The sequence below is a fragment of the Amphiprion ocellaris genome, chromosome 23, assembly GCF_022539595.1.
Source record: "Amphiprion ocellaris isolate individual 3 ecotype Okinawa chromosome 23, ASM2253959v1, whole genome shotgun sequence".
Lineage (NCBI taxonomy): Eukaryota > Metazoa > Chordata > Actinopteri > Pomacentridae > Amphiprion > Amphiprion ocellaris.
In genome coordinates, this window is record NC_072788.1 from 7,867,975 (window position 1) to 7,881,601 (window position 13,627).

The 13,627-nt window shown below is 40.8% G+C and overlaps 1 protein-coding gene across 1 annotated transcript in view; it reads left to right on the top strand.

Moving 5' to 3' along the window:
- Positions 1 to 302: 302 nt before the first annotated feature.
- Positions 303 to 13,627, top strand: part of ppp1r14bb (protein phosphatase 1, regulatory (inhibitor) subunit 14Bb) — a 33,065-nt gene continuing 19,740 nt past the window's right edge. The window contains exon 1 of the mRNA XM_023289397.3: positions 303 to 873. Within this exon, the coding sequence (XP_023145165.1) occupies positions 673 to 873 (201 nt within the window). The 5' untranslated portion in view covers positions 303 to 672. The remainder of the gene's footprint in view (positions 874 to 13,627) is intronic.

Genomic DNA, 13,627 nt, shown 5'->3' on the forward strand with positions numbered 1-13,627 from the left:
TTTCCTATTTAACAAATCAGAGAAACTTTACAGATTTTCACTGCTTTTTTTTAACAGATTTTTTAAAATTATTTTAAATATGGGTAATTATTTTTAACGGAAGATCGATAAAATAACAGTAAACTGATGAAAAAATACCTACTATTTTTAAAAATTATTTTATTGTCACAGTGGAGACTCCAGTGAGAACCTAAGCTGACAGTGGACCAACATTAGGGTTTTCCTTTTTTCTGTCCCTACGTGGGATGCGCTCGAGTCCAGAGAGCGCGCACGCAGCTCTCGTGGGGAGCCGAGCGGAGACGTGAGATTTCTTTGTACTGAATGAAGAGTTGAGGCGGGCTGCTCTGCTGCTGCTGCTTCTCTTTTTATATAAGCACACTTTGCATGCTGTAAATAGCCCAATAAGCCGGTTACTCTCTCCGTCGCTCCCCTTTGTGCCGTGGAGGCGACAAGCCGCTGCCAAGAGTCCCTTCGAGCCGGTTCGGACAACAAAAGCATCAGGTCCGGCGTGTCGCTCGTCTCTTCTTCGGGGGGATTTCAAGTCACACATTCATCAGCCGGGATTTTTCAGTGCGGAAAAGCCTCCTCCTCCTCCTCTCCAGTCACACTTCCACACACTGGGAGGTTTTCCTTTTTTTTCTCCCTCCATTCCCCCCCAGAAACCGAGCGACCATGGCAGCTGTAACGAGCCCGGAGACGAGCCCTCAGCCCCGGGTGTATTTCCAGACGCCGGCCGGCACCACGGAGGAGCCGGAGACTCCGGTTCGGAAGCAGGGGCGCGTTACCGTGAAATACGACCGAAAGGAGCTGAGGAAGAGACTGAACCTGGAGGAGTGGATTATCGACCAGCTAACGGACCTCTACGACTGTGAGGTAAAGACTCCAAACAATAACCGGCCCTCGAAGCCGATCGAAGGTATCGATTAGGCGGCAGTGATAAGTAATAGCAGGAGTCTGGGTCCAAACCGGAGCGAACTGTTGATAAAGAGGCTCTAACGGGGCCCTTTGTCGGTGCTTTTGGCCTAGCTCCGGTTCCCTACAGCCTACAGTATGTGGCCCATATGTAAGTAGATAATATAGAGAAGCCGGAAATTTAAAAAAAAAAAGAGTGTGAACGTCCCATTTTAATGAATTTCAGTCATGTATTGTGGTTAAACTTCATGGCCTCCCTCACAGGTAGCTAAATGTAGCACAGGTACCTTTATAGCCCGACCATGAAACCGACAGACTCTGCTCTTTGTTCTGATTGGCTGAGGCGCTTTAAAGCACACCTGTGAATTAAATTAATCATTATTAACGACTGAGCGGAATTTACTGACCATTTCCGGCCTTTTATCTCTTAATACATCGTTTTAGATGCTGTTTGAGTTTAAAAGATAAAAAGTTAGGACCTCCAGAGTGTGTAAAAATGAAGGCGCAAACTACTCTGGATGAACTGATGCCCATTTCTGTGGAGTAAAAACGTGTGATATTGAGCTGGTATTTTTTTAATGCATATGTTAGAATAATATTGTATAGGTAAAATGATGGGGTTGTTGTTTATTAACTTCCCAGCAATGGATTTTACCAACTAGTTAGCAACTTAGCACCGCTTTACTCTGTACTGCCATGCTCTGCTACATGCACTGCAGACAGTAAACTATGGAGTCTGAACTGCTCTGCTGGACAAATTATGCAATGACACAATTTCTATGTTATCCCAAGCATCTTTTCCTCTATTATGTTCTATGAAATGTGATTTTTATCTTGGACAGCATAGTCTAGTGGTGTCTGGTTTGGTTCAGAGCATGTATTGTAACAGTGTGAGTGCATAATAATGACATTTCAATGTAGAAATTAAGACAAATGCTGGATTTTTGGGACCAGTGCCAATGTTTGGGGCGCAAACTGCTGCTGGTACTGCTCACTCGTATGTTTTAGGTTTATTGACAAGGTAATATGATGGGCTCATTGTTTATCACCTTTCCACAAATGTATTTTACCCACTAAGTAACAGCTTAGCATGGCAACACCACTCAACTCCACACTACCATCTGCCAAACTGTGCTCTGCTACATGCGCTGCAGACAGCATAAAGAGCAAAACATTGGAGTCTGAGCTAATCTGCTGAACACATTATGCAATGACACAGTTTCAAAAGTAGCCAGCATATCTTCTTCTCTGTTATGATCTGTAAAAGAAGGTTTTATATCAGCCTATATATACCATGATAGCAATTAATGATGCAAGTTGTGAACAGTTTTCTTAACTTATAATCAGCAGCCTAATCAATCAGTTAAAGATGATCAAATAACACTACATGGACTCAGTGGACGTCTACTGTAACTTATCCACCAATGTGGCGCACTTCAGCTATGGCTGGCAGTCATTAGGCATCACAGGATACTCTCTCATGGTGCCCTTTACTTGCTAAACTCCCACAATGCTCTCTGCTTGTCATTATTTAACTTTCTGTAGTCCAAGTGTACGCCTCTTTTGGTCGCAACTGTGTTAACCCTCCTGTTGTCCTCATTTACGGGCACCAAAAAATATTGTTTCCTTGTCTGAAAAAAATTCAAAAATTCAGCAAAAAAATTCACCAAATTTCTGAAAATTTGCAAAACCTTCAGGAAGAAAATTCCAATAATTCCTTAAAAGTTTCCCTTTAAATTTTTATTTAAAAAAAAAAAAATTGGTTGATTTTTTTGTGAATGTTGTTAAACATTTTTAACATTTCTTTTTTTCCACCAAAAAAAGTTCAGAGATTTCCCAAAAATGTTGAAAATGTGGATATCAGAAGTTTCATTGTGAAAATATATATTTTTTTCCACATTTTCAAACTTTAAAATGGGTCAATTTTGACCCGCAGGACAACACAAGGGTTAAACATTAGGATACTCCACCTTGTGGCGCAACGAAGTACTACTACCAACTGATAAAAAGGTCTGACTCTTGTGTAGTGGTGTCTGGTTTGCTTCAGAACATGTGTACAGAAAAATGTGTACAAAGGTGAGGGAGAGTGGGTCAAACAAGAGACAAATGCTACTGATGAGTCTCAGTGGGGGGGAGTCCAGTCATACGTCTAGTCTAGTCACCACTTTATAATGAACTCCTTGCTGTAGTGGTGACTGTGCACAACCATCAGCAGTGGCTAGCTCACTTCAAACCCTTGGTCATGGTGAAAAACACGCAGCTATAATGTAACCTGGCGGCAGCTGTGGTGTAGCTGCTGGCGTCAGTAGTTGGTAAGCTCTTGTCAACTCTACTGAGCTGGCATTGACCCACATTCTATTCCCAGGGTGAAGAATACAACGACTTAACAGGTATGGAGAATTCCTTGTAGGCTAAAGAAGATGAAAGGCAGAAGTGTAGTAAGGTTACAGGTTAGAAGATGCTGGAGTTGTTTGATATTGTTGTATTACTGACATTTTTCCTGAGTTTTATCAACTGATGCTCTCAAAACTTCCCCTGACGCAAACATACAAGCATGTTGGGATGAGCTGAGTGTTGCTGCAACGGTGGCGTCGCTGTCGTTTTGCAGACAGGTTTACCATTAAACCTATATTTACACCTTCAAAATCCAGTCCACCGACAAAAAGCAACCAGCCATTATCCATGAGTGTAAAAGCGCTGTGCAGAAAGCCACAAACTGCTCATGTGATGTCAGAAAACCAGAGTGTAGTCCGTCACCCTCTGTTTGGACTAAATTAGTTCTTCACCCTGTCAACGCAGAGTCTGTATTGATGGACGATGTGACAGGGATATCCTGTGGAATGACACTACAGAGTTACATATGCCAGCAGAGGTGATTAAAGGACCCAGAGAGGATTTTAAAATCAATGTGCTTTGATTGTCTGCCAGTAATGGCGTAATATCCCGGGTGTGGACTTTGCAGAGCCCAAAAAAGTCGGAGCAAAAAGCTTTACAGTACTGTGTTCTGGTGTGATTTTGTAGACAAAGTGGAATTTAAAATGCAGATATTTTTTAGATTTCTTTGGCTGATAAAAGTGATCTTATTAAATCCATTGTGTGCCGCAGCATCCTAATGATTGATACCAGACAATCTCTTCAGTTTCAGGAATAGATATTTATCTTTTTCACCCCTCCCACATCCATCTTTCATTCAGTAATCCACTCAGTCATGCATGCTTTAATGCACTGATGATTCGTAGTTAGTCTGCTTTTCAGCAGCGCAAACAGGGTCAAACTGAGTCCAAAAAACCCCAGGAATGGACGCACAATGATTCTGTCTGTCCTCTCTACAGTGAGACCTGAGCCTTGCGTAGATTTTTCACAATCAGGTCACGGGCGTATCAGGTTATAGTCATGTAAATGAGACATTAAAGATTTATTTTACATTTCTGGACACGCACACCTCATTCATCCCTAATGATGATGCCTACTTTTGGCTTTCATCCACAGTAGTTCCCTCTTTTCATTGTCCCGATCCAGCCTCCGCCTCGGCTGTTAGACAACAAAGAGATTAATTTACAGTCGCTTCACTGATGGAGACACATTGGGCTCATTTAGACAGGGCGATATGGAGCACGTGCTACAAAACACTGTAACTGGAGAGGCAGCTTTAGCTGGTCTGGTCTGGGACAACCCTGCTCCAGGACAAACACATGCACCATGCTCTGGTTTTACTCCTTTTCACAATGTTTTTTCTTGCCATGTCTCTCTTTTTCTTCTGACTTAATCCACATTCTCCTCTTTCACCCTTCTTCATTATTTCCTATCAATCAACGTCCCCTTTTCTAGCTCTCTCCGATTGTTGGTGCATATTTCGACTAATAATAAAACTGCATGGAATCTGTGCAGCAGGGGATTCATTATCAGCTATTTTTCCATTCATATAATCCCTTTAAACACGCTACAAGCAGTAAACCAGTCATTTCTGCCAGCCGGCTCCTCAGATATTCATCCAGCCACTTAGTCAGCCTATCAGCCAGAGTTGCTATGGGTAATAGTGAAGAGCCAAACCTTAGCATGGATCCATGGCAATGGGGCTTAATAAATGTTTATGTTGGTTAGCTGTGCAATGAGAAAAAAAAACTAAACAGCTTGCATTCATTTAGTAAAAGAAATGTAGAATTGTATACTTTCCAAAAAGCCCCACTTTTCATTATTCCATTATTATAATTAGAGTCATTCAGTTAGAATAAAAGCAGCTTTGGTGAATACCTGCAGCTGATGTTAGTGTGGCATTTGCTTTGTTAAAGAAACACTCCTTGGTTTTATTAGGGTGCACAACGGAGCAGATCCAGGGTTACTTGTGTGCATTTCTGCAGTCACGAGGGGCTACGTGAAAATATTGGGAAGTAAGCGATTTGATTTGATTTGTAGATTAGGATTAAATATGTCAGCCGACTTGATGCATGAAGAAAAATCAACACTACAGAGGTTGAAACAGTTCTCTGAAACTGAATGAATTTATTTTACAAGCAACACATTTGGAATATTTTAGGTAGTGTTGGATAGTAATAGCTGCAATTGAGCCTTTGAATCCCATAATCCCTATATCACAGTTTATGTTTCACATTTAACTGTGGTCGGTTAAAAAAATAAACTCTAAACTGGCAGTAAATGTCAGGATTTAAGGCTGTTATGGTTCACGTAACGCATGTAGGTGCTCTTTAAAAAAATCCTCTGTTACTGAGCGTCCACTCTAATAGTGGGTTTGTATATAAGGTGTTAAGTGAGTTTGAGCTTACTCTGGGGAAAAAAACTGTGGGTTACGCTCAGCAAGTCCGCAGCTCCGCTTTTAGTAAAATAATCAGATTTCACTCCAGTCGTGCCGTCATTTCCATGGTAACTGGCCTGTTAAGTTTTTTTATTTGACTGTAAAGACTCATTTTCTCTCCCGTTTTCGTCTCGAGTGTTTCGCAGCTGACCAGTAGTTACATAGTTAACGGTGGAGCAAGTGGGTGGACCGAATCCCCAAACTCCAGGGTCCTACGTGGCCACAACGACGCACACACACACACACACACACACACACACACACACACACACACACACACACACACACACACACACACACACACACACACACAAACACAGATGGGAATACGAGTGGGAACAGAGGCAGGATTGGTGAGCAGGAATGCTATAAACGGGGGAAGAGAAAGTGGGGGAAAAAGTAGATGGGATGGCAAGAGGAGAAGGAAAAAGTAGCAGGCAGGGAGAAAGAGAAAGTGTTTTTGTATTCCCTGCTACAGTGGTGGTCACAAAGATTCCACTTCTAATTGTCGTTCACACTGAAATGATTCTGACAGCTGAGCAAACAAACAGTGATGCTTTTTCTCACCTCATGCTAAAGGTTAGATTGGAGAGAGGCGTTGTGTGTTTTTCGGTTCTGCTTTTACCTTCATTATTTCCTATTTTCCAGAGCATGGTGTCACTTTAATCACTCAGGGATTTCCCATGTCTCACCAGCCGGGCTTTAGTTAGTCTAAAAGTCAATTTGTAACCCCAGCAGTTGTTCTTTAAAGATGAAACTGAACAAGACGCTCATTATCAACTCGCTCACTTCTCTCATGTAAGCCACTGTGTGCACAAGGATCACTTAGATACCAAAGATATCTAATGAAGAGAGTTTTGAAATCCTGTCTGAGCACAGTAGTTTTCCTACTGAGGCTCTGATGAAATGTTTTTAGTCATTAATCAGTCGCTGGAAATTTTCACAATGTGCCCACAGCTGTCTGAGCTGAAAACACACTCAGATCCAGATAATATCAGTCTGTGTTTGTGTTGCATGTTGGACGAAAACATCTCCTTTAATTGCGCAATTTATGCATAAAACATTAGTTCCAAAATGTAAAAATGTCAAATGTTCATTTTATATCTGTTTGAAGTATTGCAACATCACAGAGACTATATAGTTAAAACCAAATTAAGTAAACAAGGCCGAGAAAATGTGACACTTTACATGGAAAAGCGCATTGCAAAAGAGGAAGTGGTGCCAGCTAAAGTGCAGCTCATACAGTTGCAATAATTCCTGTTCCTGCATTTACATAGAAGCTGTGCAAATTCAACATTAAAATGTTTTTACAGCCACACAAATAAAATCACACCTTATAAAATATAGCAGTAGTAAATATAACACTGGAAGAGTATTCAACCTCCTTGAAAGTTTTCCACTGTTATTTCTTTCCAACGCTGAATCATGGTCAATCAGAAAGACTCTTTTATGTCAAAGTAAAGACAGAATTCAACACATTAAATCTAAAATCCAAAATTAGTGGTTACCTAAGTATTCATCACCTTTAAAATTACATCTAATTCAACACATGTGCAGCCAGTTGGCGCTAGAAGTCAGATAACTGGTAGAATGGAGATCAGTGGGGATGCAGTGATTGTAGTATAAAGATTCCTGCATCTGGAGGGTCCAGTCACTGACGAATCAGTAGTCCTGGATATAACTACACCATCAGGAGAAAAGAATACTCCAAGCAACTCTGTGGAAAGGTTATTGAAAAGCACATCAGGGCATAAGTCAGCTATATAAGTGTAGAGCAGCTTGTACTCAAATATTGAGTGATTTTGCAAGCAAGAGACTAATGAGAGAGGCCACCAAGACACCTATGACTCCTCTGAAGGAGTTACAAGCTTCAGTGACTTTGCATACAGCACTTGTTGTCTTTGTTTCATCAGTCAAAGCTTTATGGGAGAGTTACAAAGAGGAAGCCACTGGTGAAAAAAGCTCAAGTTAAATCTGGCCTTGAGATCGCCAGAGGGCATGTTGGATACTCTGAAGTCAGCTGGAAGAAGGTTATTTAGTCTGATGAGACCAAAACTGAACATTATGGATATCAGATTAGACTTAAAATTAAATCTCAATTAGTGAATACTGAATACTAATGTAAATACTTATGCAATCATATATTTTTTTGGCCAGATGTTTTCCACTTTGACATCAAAGAGTCTTTTTTTGTAAATTCTTAAAAAAAAAAAAAAAAAAAAAGCCCCATTATATTGACTTTGACTAACTCTTTCAAGGCAAATAAAAGGGCAAAACTTTTTATAGGCACCTTACACAGTGACACAAACATGTTTACTAACATCACATGCTCTTCTGGCTGTATTTTGTACTCATGGGGAAGAAGTAAACAAATTAATCCTTAATTATTTAACCTAATAAGGTCAGCAAATCCAGAAAAGGCACCCTGGTGTTGTGTGTCTGTACAGGAGAAACTTATTGGAGGAAGCTGGACTGTGGGAACAGCTGTAATTTCATAGCTTTCCCAGTTGTGGATTAAGTTGGCCTCCTTCACTGACGCTGCAATGAGGACACACACATGCACGGAAACACTCACAGGGCGCACAGCGTTTCCTTAAACCGTGCACTTTAGGGCTGGAATACCAATCAGCATTACCCACTTTCAGTCAGTGTGTGTATAAGAGAGTGACTACAAAGAGTGGTTGTTACACAGCAGGAGTGAAAGACTCCACTGTGTCTTTGTAAACACCCCCCACACCAGCGCGCACACACACACACACACACACACACACACACACACACACACACACACACACAATTGCACACAGATGGACACACACACATCTCGTTAATAGGTTACATGTGGTTCTACATGTTGAGGTTGAAGTCGCAGTTATTTTTTCCTTAAGCTTGAGGGTGAGTCAGCAGGAACTGTAGCCTGACCCACTGACTGACTATGTGAACGTTTTTATAACAAATAAATCAACCAAAAGTTGGAGAGGAGGAAGACTGCCAAACCTACTGCGAGTGAAGCAGTCCAAGCGCGTGTTTTGGTTCATCTGTGAGTAACATCGGAAGGAAGTTAACAACGCCAAGAGAGAGAACGCGTGGATGAAGAAAGAGAGGGATGTGGAGGGAGAGGTAGAACCAGGGATGTGAGTCACTCAGAGGAATGTTTATGCATGTTGTTGCAGGAAGTGTTTGAGGAAGAAAGTGACACAAATGAACAAAAATTAACAATATTAACCTAGCAGTTTCTCTCAAAAGCTCATTGTACCCTAAACACACCTGTTGGTTCACACAAACACACTCATACATCTGTCCTGGTTACATGAAGTAAACTGGTCCTTGTAAAATTACACCTGTGAGTATTTTTGTGTAATATAGTGATTTGGCTTTCTAAGTTATTAAAAGACAAGTTTTTGATTGTAAATCCATTGAAATTGGAAATAAAATCAAACAAAATCATCCACTGCAGGTCATTTGCTTTGTTGCAGTGTAAGACGTGCAACTTAGAAACAAAACCTAGTTGACATTTGGCCACTTCCCTCTTTGAAAGTAGTGTCGTTGTGCAGCATCACACTGCTCCCAGTGCTTCTGCCACTCTCAGTACGCCTTCTGGAAGTCCGTTGGAAAGCGCATCAAGAACAGCAGTTCTGGACTGCAGATGTAAATTAGCATTGTGCTATAATCTGGCATATTTACACCCATTGCTGTATAAATAGGCATTCATTAATGTGCACTGTCCCTACCAAAAAATTATTTAAGAACAATGCATGCTGGATCTCGTCCAGTGTTGAACTGTGATGTTTTAGGTTGAGTTTCATTAAGGGCATGAGGAAAAATGTTCAAATCGGGCAAGTTGAGCATGATGATTGTGTTAGTGCAGCCAAAAATATTAGTGCTTTTTCAATATGATGTAAACCACCGTGCATCGGCATGTGCCACAGCTCAGCTTGTTTGCGCTGCATTGTCTCTGTCAGGCGCCTCAGGATGTCACAGTAGGAATCGATGTTGACAGCCTGACCATGGGGGGAAAGATTCATGGAGTCCAACCACGTGAATGTAGAACCAAACAATGAGCGTGCTCTTGGACGTTTTGCTGGTCTGCTGTACCCTTCTTCAGCCTGGGAGACTGCAAGGTTCTCCCCTGAAGACTGTGGTTTGGTCCCAAATCTGGTCACCAGTGAAGATCCTCAGCATGAAGGGTCCACGGTGAAATTGCAAATTCATGACTGCATATAGTCGGAACAAGATTTCCAGAGACTGTCTTGTATTGGCATCAAACAACAATGTTGCTTGTGTTAAACATGTGCTTCTCAAGACTGATCCTAATACACAAGTGTGCAGATCTGGAAACAACAATCTAGCACTTGGCTTCACATGTTTTGAGAACTGAAATGCACAGCTTTTAGCAGCTTTTAACAGACATTACTTCCCATATTCACTAAACTACACAGCTCCACAGTGGCTCATGAGTGAATCAAGTGGTCGCGGTTAATTCAGATGTGTTCTGTAATAAGGGCAGAAGAAGAGAGAACTAATGGCTCTTAAAATTGTGAGACTTGCAGGATTAGAATTGGAAAGCAGAGCTCCCCTGAAGCACCGGCTGCTGGTCAAACAGCCAACTACTCATTTAAATCCCATAGATTTCAACTAACAAGTTGCAATTCAACTACGAGCCTCTACTTTAAAACTATTTGAGCAGGATGGTAGAAAAACATGATCGTCTGTCTATCAGCTTGTTTTATATGTTTGTCAGCAGTCATCTTAAGAATAAATGATGGTAAAACACATTAAGAATTGCACAGAATGCACAAATTATGGAAAACACAGAGAAACACTTGAGGATTGTGCATTAAAGGGTTCAGTGTATGCCAAGCATTTTCCATACAGATGTTTATAAGTGTAATGACTGAACAAATTACTGAATTAGTTTTAATCGCAGTGCACTTTTTACAGCAGTGGAAAACTATCAAAATGTGCACTAAACAGGATCTCCATACTACTTAGCTCTGTATAGATAGAAACAGAACGAAATTATATCCCCAATCATTATTAAGGCTCCAAAGAACACCTTTAGGATGCAAGCTCACCATTGTGCCAGTTTCAAAAACTACAGTGTAGTTGATGGACAGCCTTGATAAATAGTGTGTGTGCATGTGAATCGTTGCGTACTCTTTTGCCATCTGTCGCTCTGCTTTGTTCGTCGCAGCCCTTGGCGTGTGCTCCGTCATGTGTTTGCCAGTACAGCTTGTACAAACTCATTGCCTAACGCTTCCCCGTCATGTAAAACCTTAAGTATTATGTTTCAGTACCAGCTCAGCTTGATGAGCTCGTCATTCCAGCCCCCGTCACACTCCGTCAGTCAACCGAAGACTTAGCGAGAATACAGGGTTAAACAAAACCATTTTCCCTGCAAGACCAGAAGTCAAGTGAGCCTCATTTACAGTTTGATTATGTAACTTGGCTGCAGTGAAACTAGTAGCATGCAGTTGCTTGTTTGTTGTCACGAGAAACCTTATCTATTCATGTCTTTCTGCTGAACAGTTGCTCACATTATGCATTTGATAGATGAATAAGTAAATACTCAAGCTGTTAATGTCTTTGCCTCCATTAACATAATTAACCCTCCTGTTGTCCTCATTTATGGGCACCAAAAATTATTGTTTCCTTGTCTGAAAAAAATCCAAAAATTCAGCAAAAAAAATTCCCCAAATTTCTGAAAATTTGCAAAACCTTCAGGAAGAAAACTCCAATAATTCCTTAAAAGTTTCCCTTAAAAGTTTTATTTAATAAAAAACAAAAACAAAAAAAACAACCCCCCCCAAAAAAAAATTGGCAAGAAAATTCTTGTAAATATTTTCAAAAAATAAGTAAAAATCTTCCAAAAAAATCATAAAAATATCTGAAGTGATTACATATATATCAGTAACACTGCTAATATTTTCTTTAAGAACATTCACAAAAAAATCAACCAAAATCCAGTGAAATTCACTGGATTGTAGTTGATTTTTTTGGGGAATGTTCTTAAGAAACATTTTTAACATTTCTTTTTTTCCACCAAAAAATGTTCAAAGATTTCCCAAAAAATGTTGAAAATGTGGACATCAGAAGTTCCACTGTGAAAATATTTTTTTCCCCACATTTTCAAACTGTAAAACGGGTCACTTTTGACCTGTAGGACGACACAAAGGTTAATGTCCAAGAACCCCTCAGCTTCCCTGCTCATTACTTTGAATGATCCACGATGTACAGTATCATATTCTGTATTTCAAACAAGTGCTCCTGTTGGTCCCAACCAAGCTGCTATTTGTAACTGAATCAGTTTAAGATTACACATATGCTTTTGATAGCTGCTTTGTGAATGCTCTTGTGCCCTTGAGGAGGCCTTTAAAAGTGAGCGTAGCTGTAATGGTGATGCCGTTCGGTCCACAGGCCTCCGTCATTACCACACATGTGGCTCCAGGGTGCTGTTTTTATAATAGCGCTTTAAAATTAGAGCGGATTTTTTGGGGATGTGTGTCTCGTGCCCTTCAGAAGCGATGGATGGTTGGTGTGGAGTCACCATGAAGTCTCTGTGTAAGTAAATGCCTTCAGGTTGAGTGAGGTGACATAGATCCAGTCAGGAGGTTAGTTCAGCGCCAGGAGGTGCATTAGAGCAGATGCCAGTTGATCTGTTGGTTGGCAGCTCGGAAACGGGCTTTATTCCCAGTCCGTGTTGCGTGCGTATAGTGTGTTTATTGTGCTGTTTGTGGCAGTAAGCTGGTGTTCAGGAGTCCTCCACAATGTCCTCCCTGTGTACATAGATGATGTCAGGTTTGGGGTGTGATTGAAAATATTAAATAGCTACAGAAACAGGCTGCGTTCAGAGCTGCAGCCAGTGACTTTCTGACCTGATGTCAGCGTCGGGCAGGCAGACGGCGACTGATTTTGCCAGGTATCTTTGAGAACAGGTGTTGTGTTGGCTTCCTGTGTCCTCGGTGATGTCACTGCTGTGAAGCTTAAGCTTTCAAGGAAGCTTAACGTAGATGACGGCAAAGAAAATGTGGAGGAATCCTTAGTTTGTTATGAAATCTGCTCCGTTTTGAATGTCTGTTGGAACAAATGGACCGATGATAGATGTGTGGACAGATGGACAGACAGCTGGCAGACAGATAGACAAATAGACGGGCAGTTAGGATGAAGAATAATGCTATCAGCTTCTATTTTTGGAAGATTCAACCATGAATAGATACACCTGTGTTTCCTTTTTAATCACTGCAATCTGAGTCACCTTTATTGTACGAGACTGATGCTTTAAATTTGCATTTAGTCTCGGAGCAGGAAGGAACGACTGACCATATTTGGCCAACGTGTCAAGTGATGGGAATTTACAAGCTGCTGATTCATCAGGAAGGGACTCACTCTCTGCCTCACTCTCTTATGGTGTTGGAATTAGGAGCACAGAATAAACAACTCAAGTGTTAATCTATTCACCTGTTGTTACTCTTTCTGTCTGTATTATAACATTTGACATTGACGCTACAAAGATGTAATAACAAAGCTAAACAGTGGCTGTGTGAAATGGATTCTAATAAATTCCTTTAATTTAAGACACAAAAGAACAAACTGTGAACAGAAACTTCCCTTACAGTAAACATCCAAGCCTGCAGGGGAAGAGTTTGGTTGGTTCCTGCTGGTTTCAGCATTAGTCTGTTCTGTAGTAGCCTCATAGAAGAGTGACAACTTCTGTTTTCTGAGCTAAATAAAGATTAAAGTAAAAAAAGGCTATGTACTGGACAGTTAAAGTGACAGCTGCAGCTTTAGTTTTTGTCTTTCATTAGCTACATTTCATGTTTAATCCTGAGCACACTGCTGATTAATGATGTTTTTAAGGATGGAGTGAAGTCACTGAGTTACACACTAGCAGAATTAGTTAAAGTT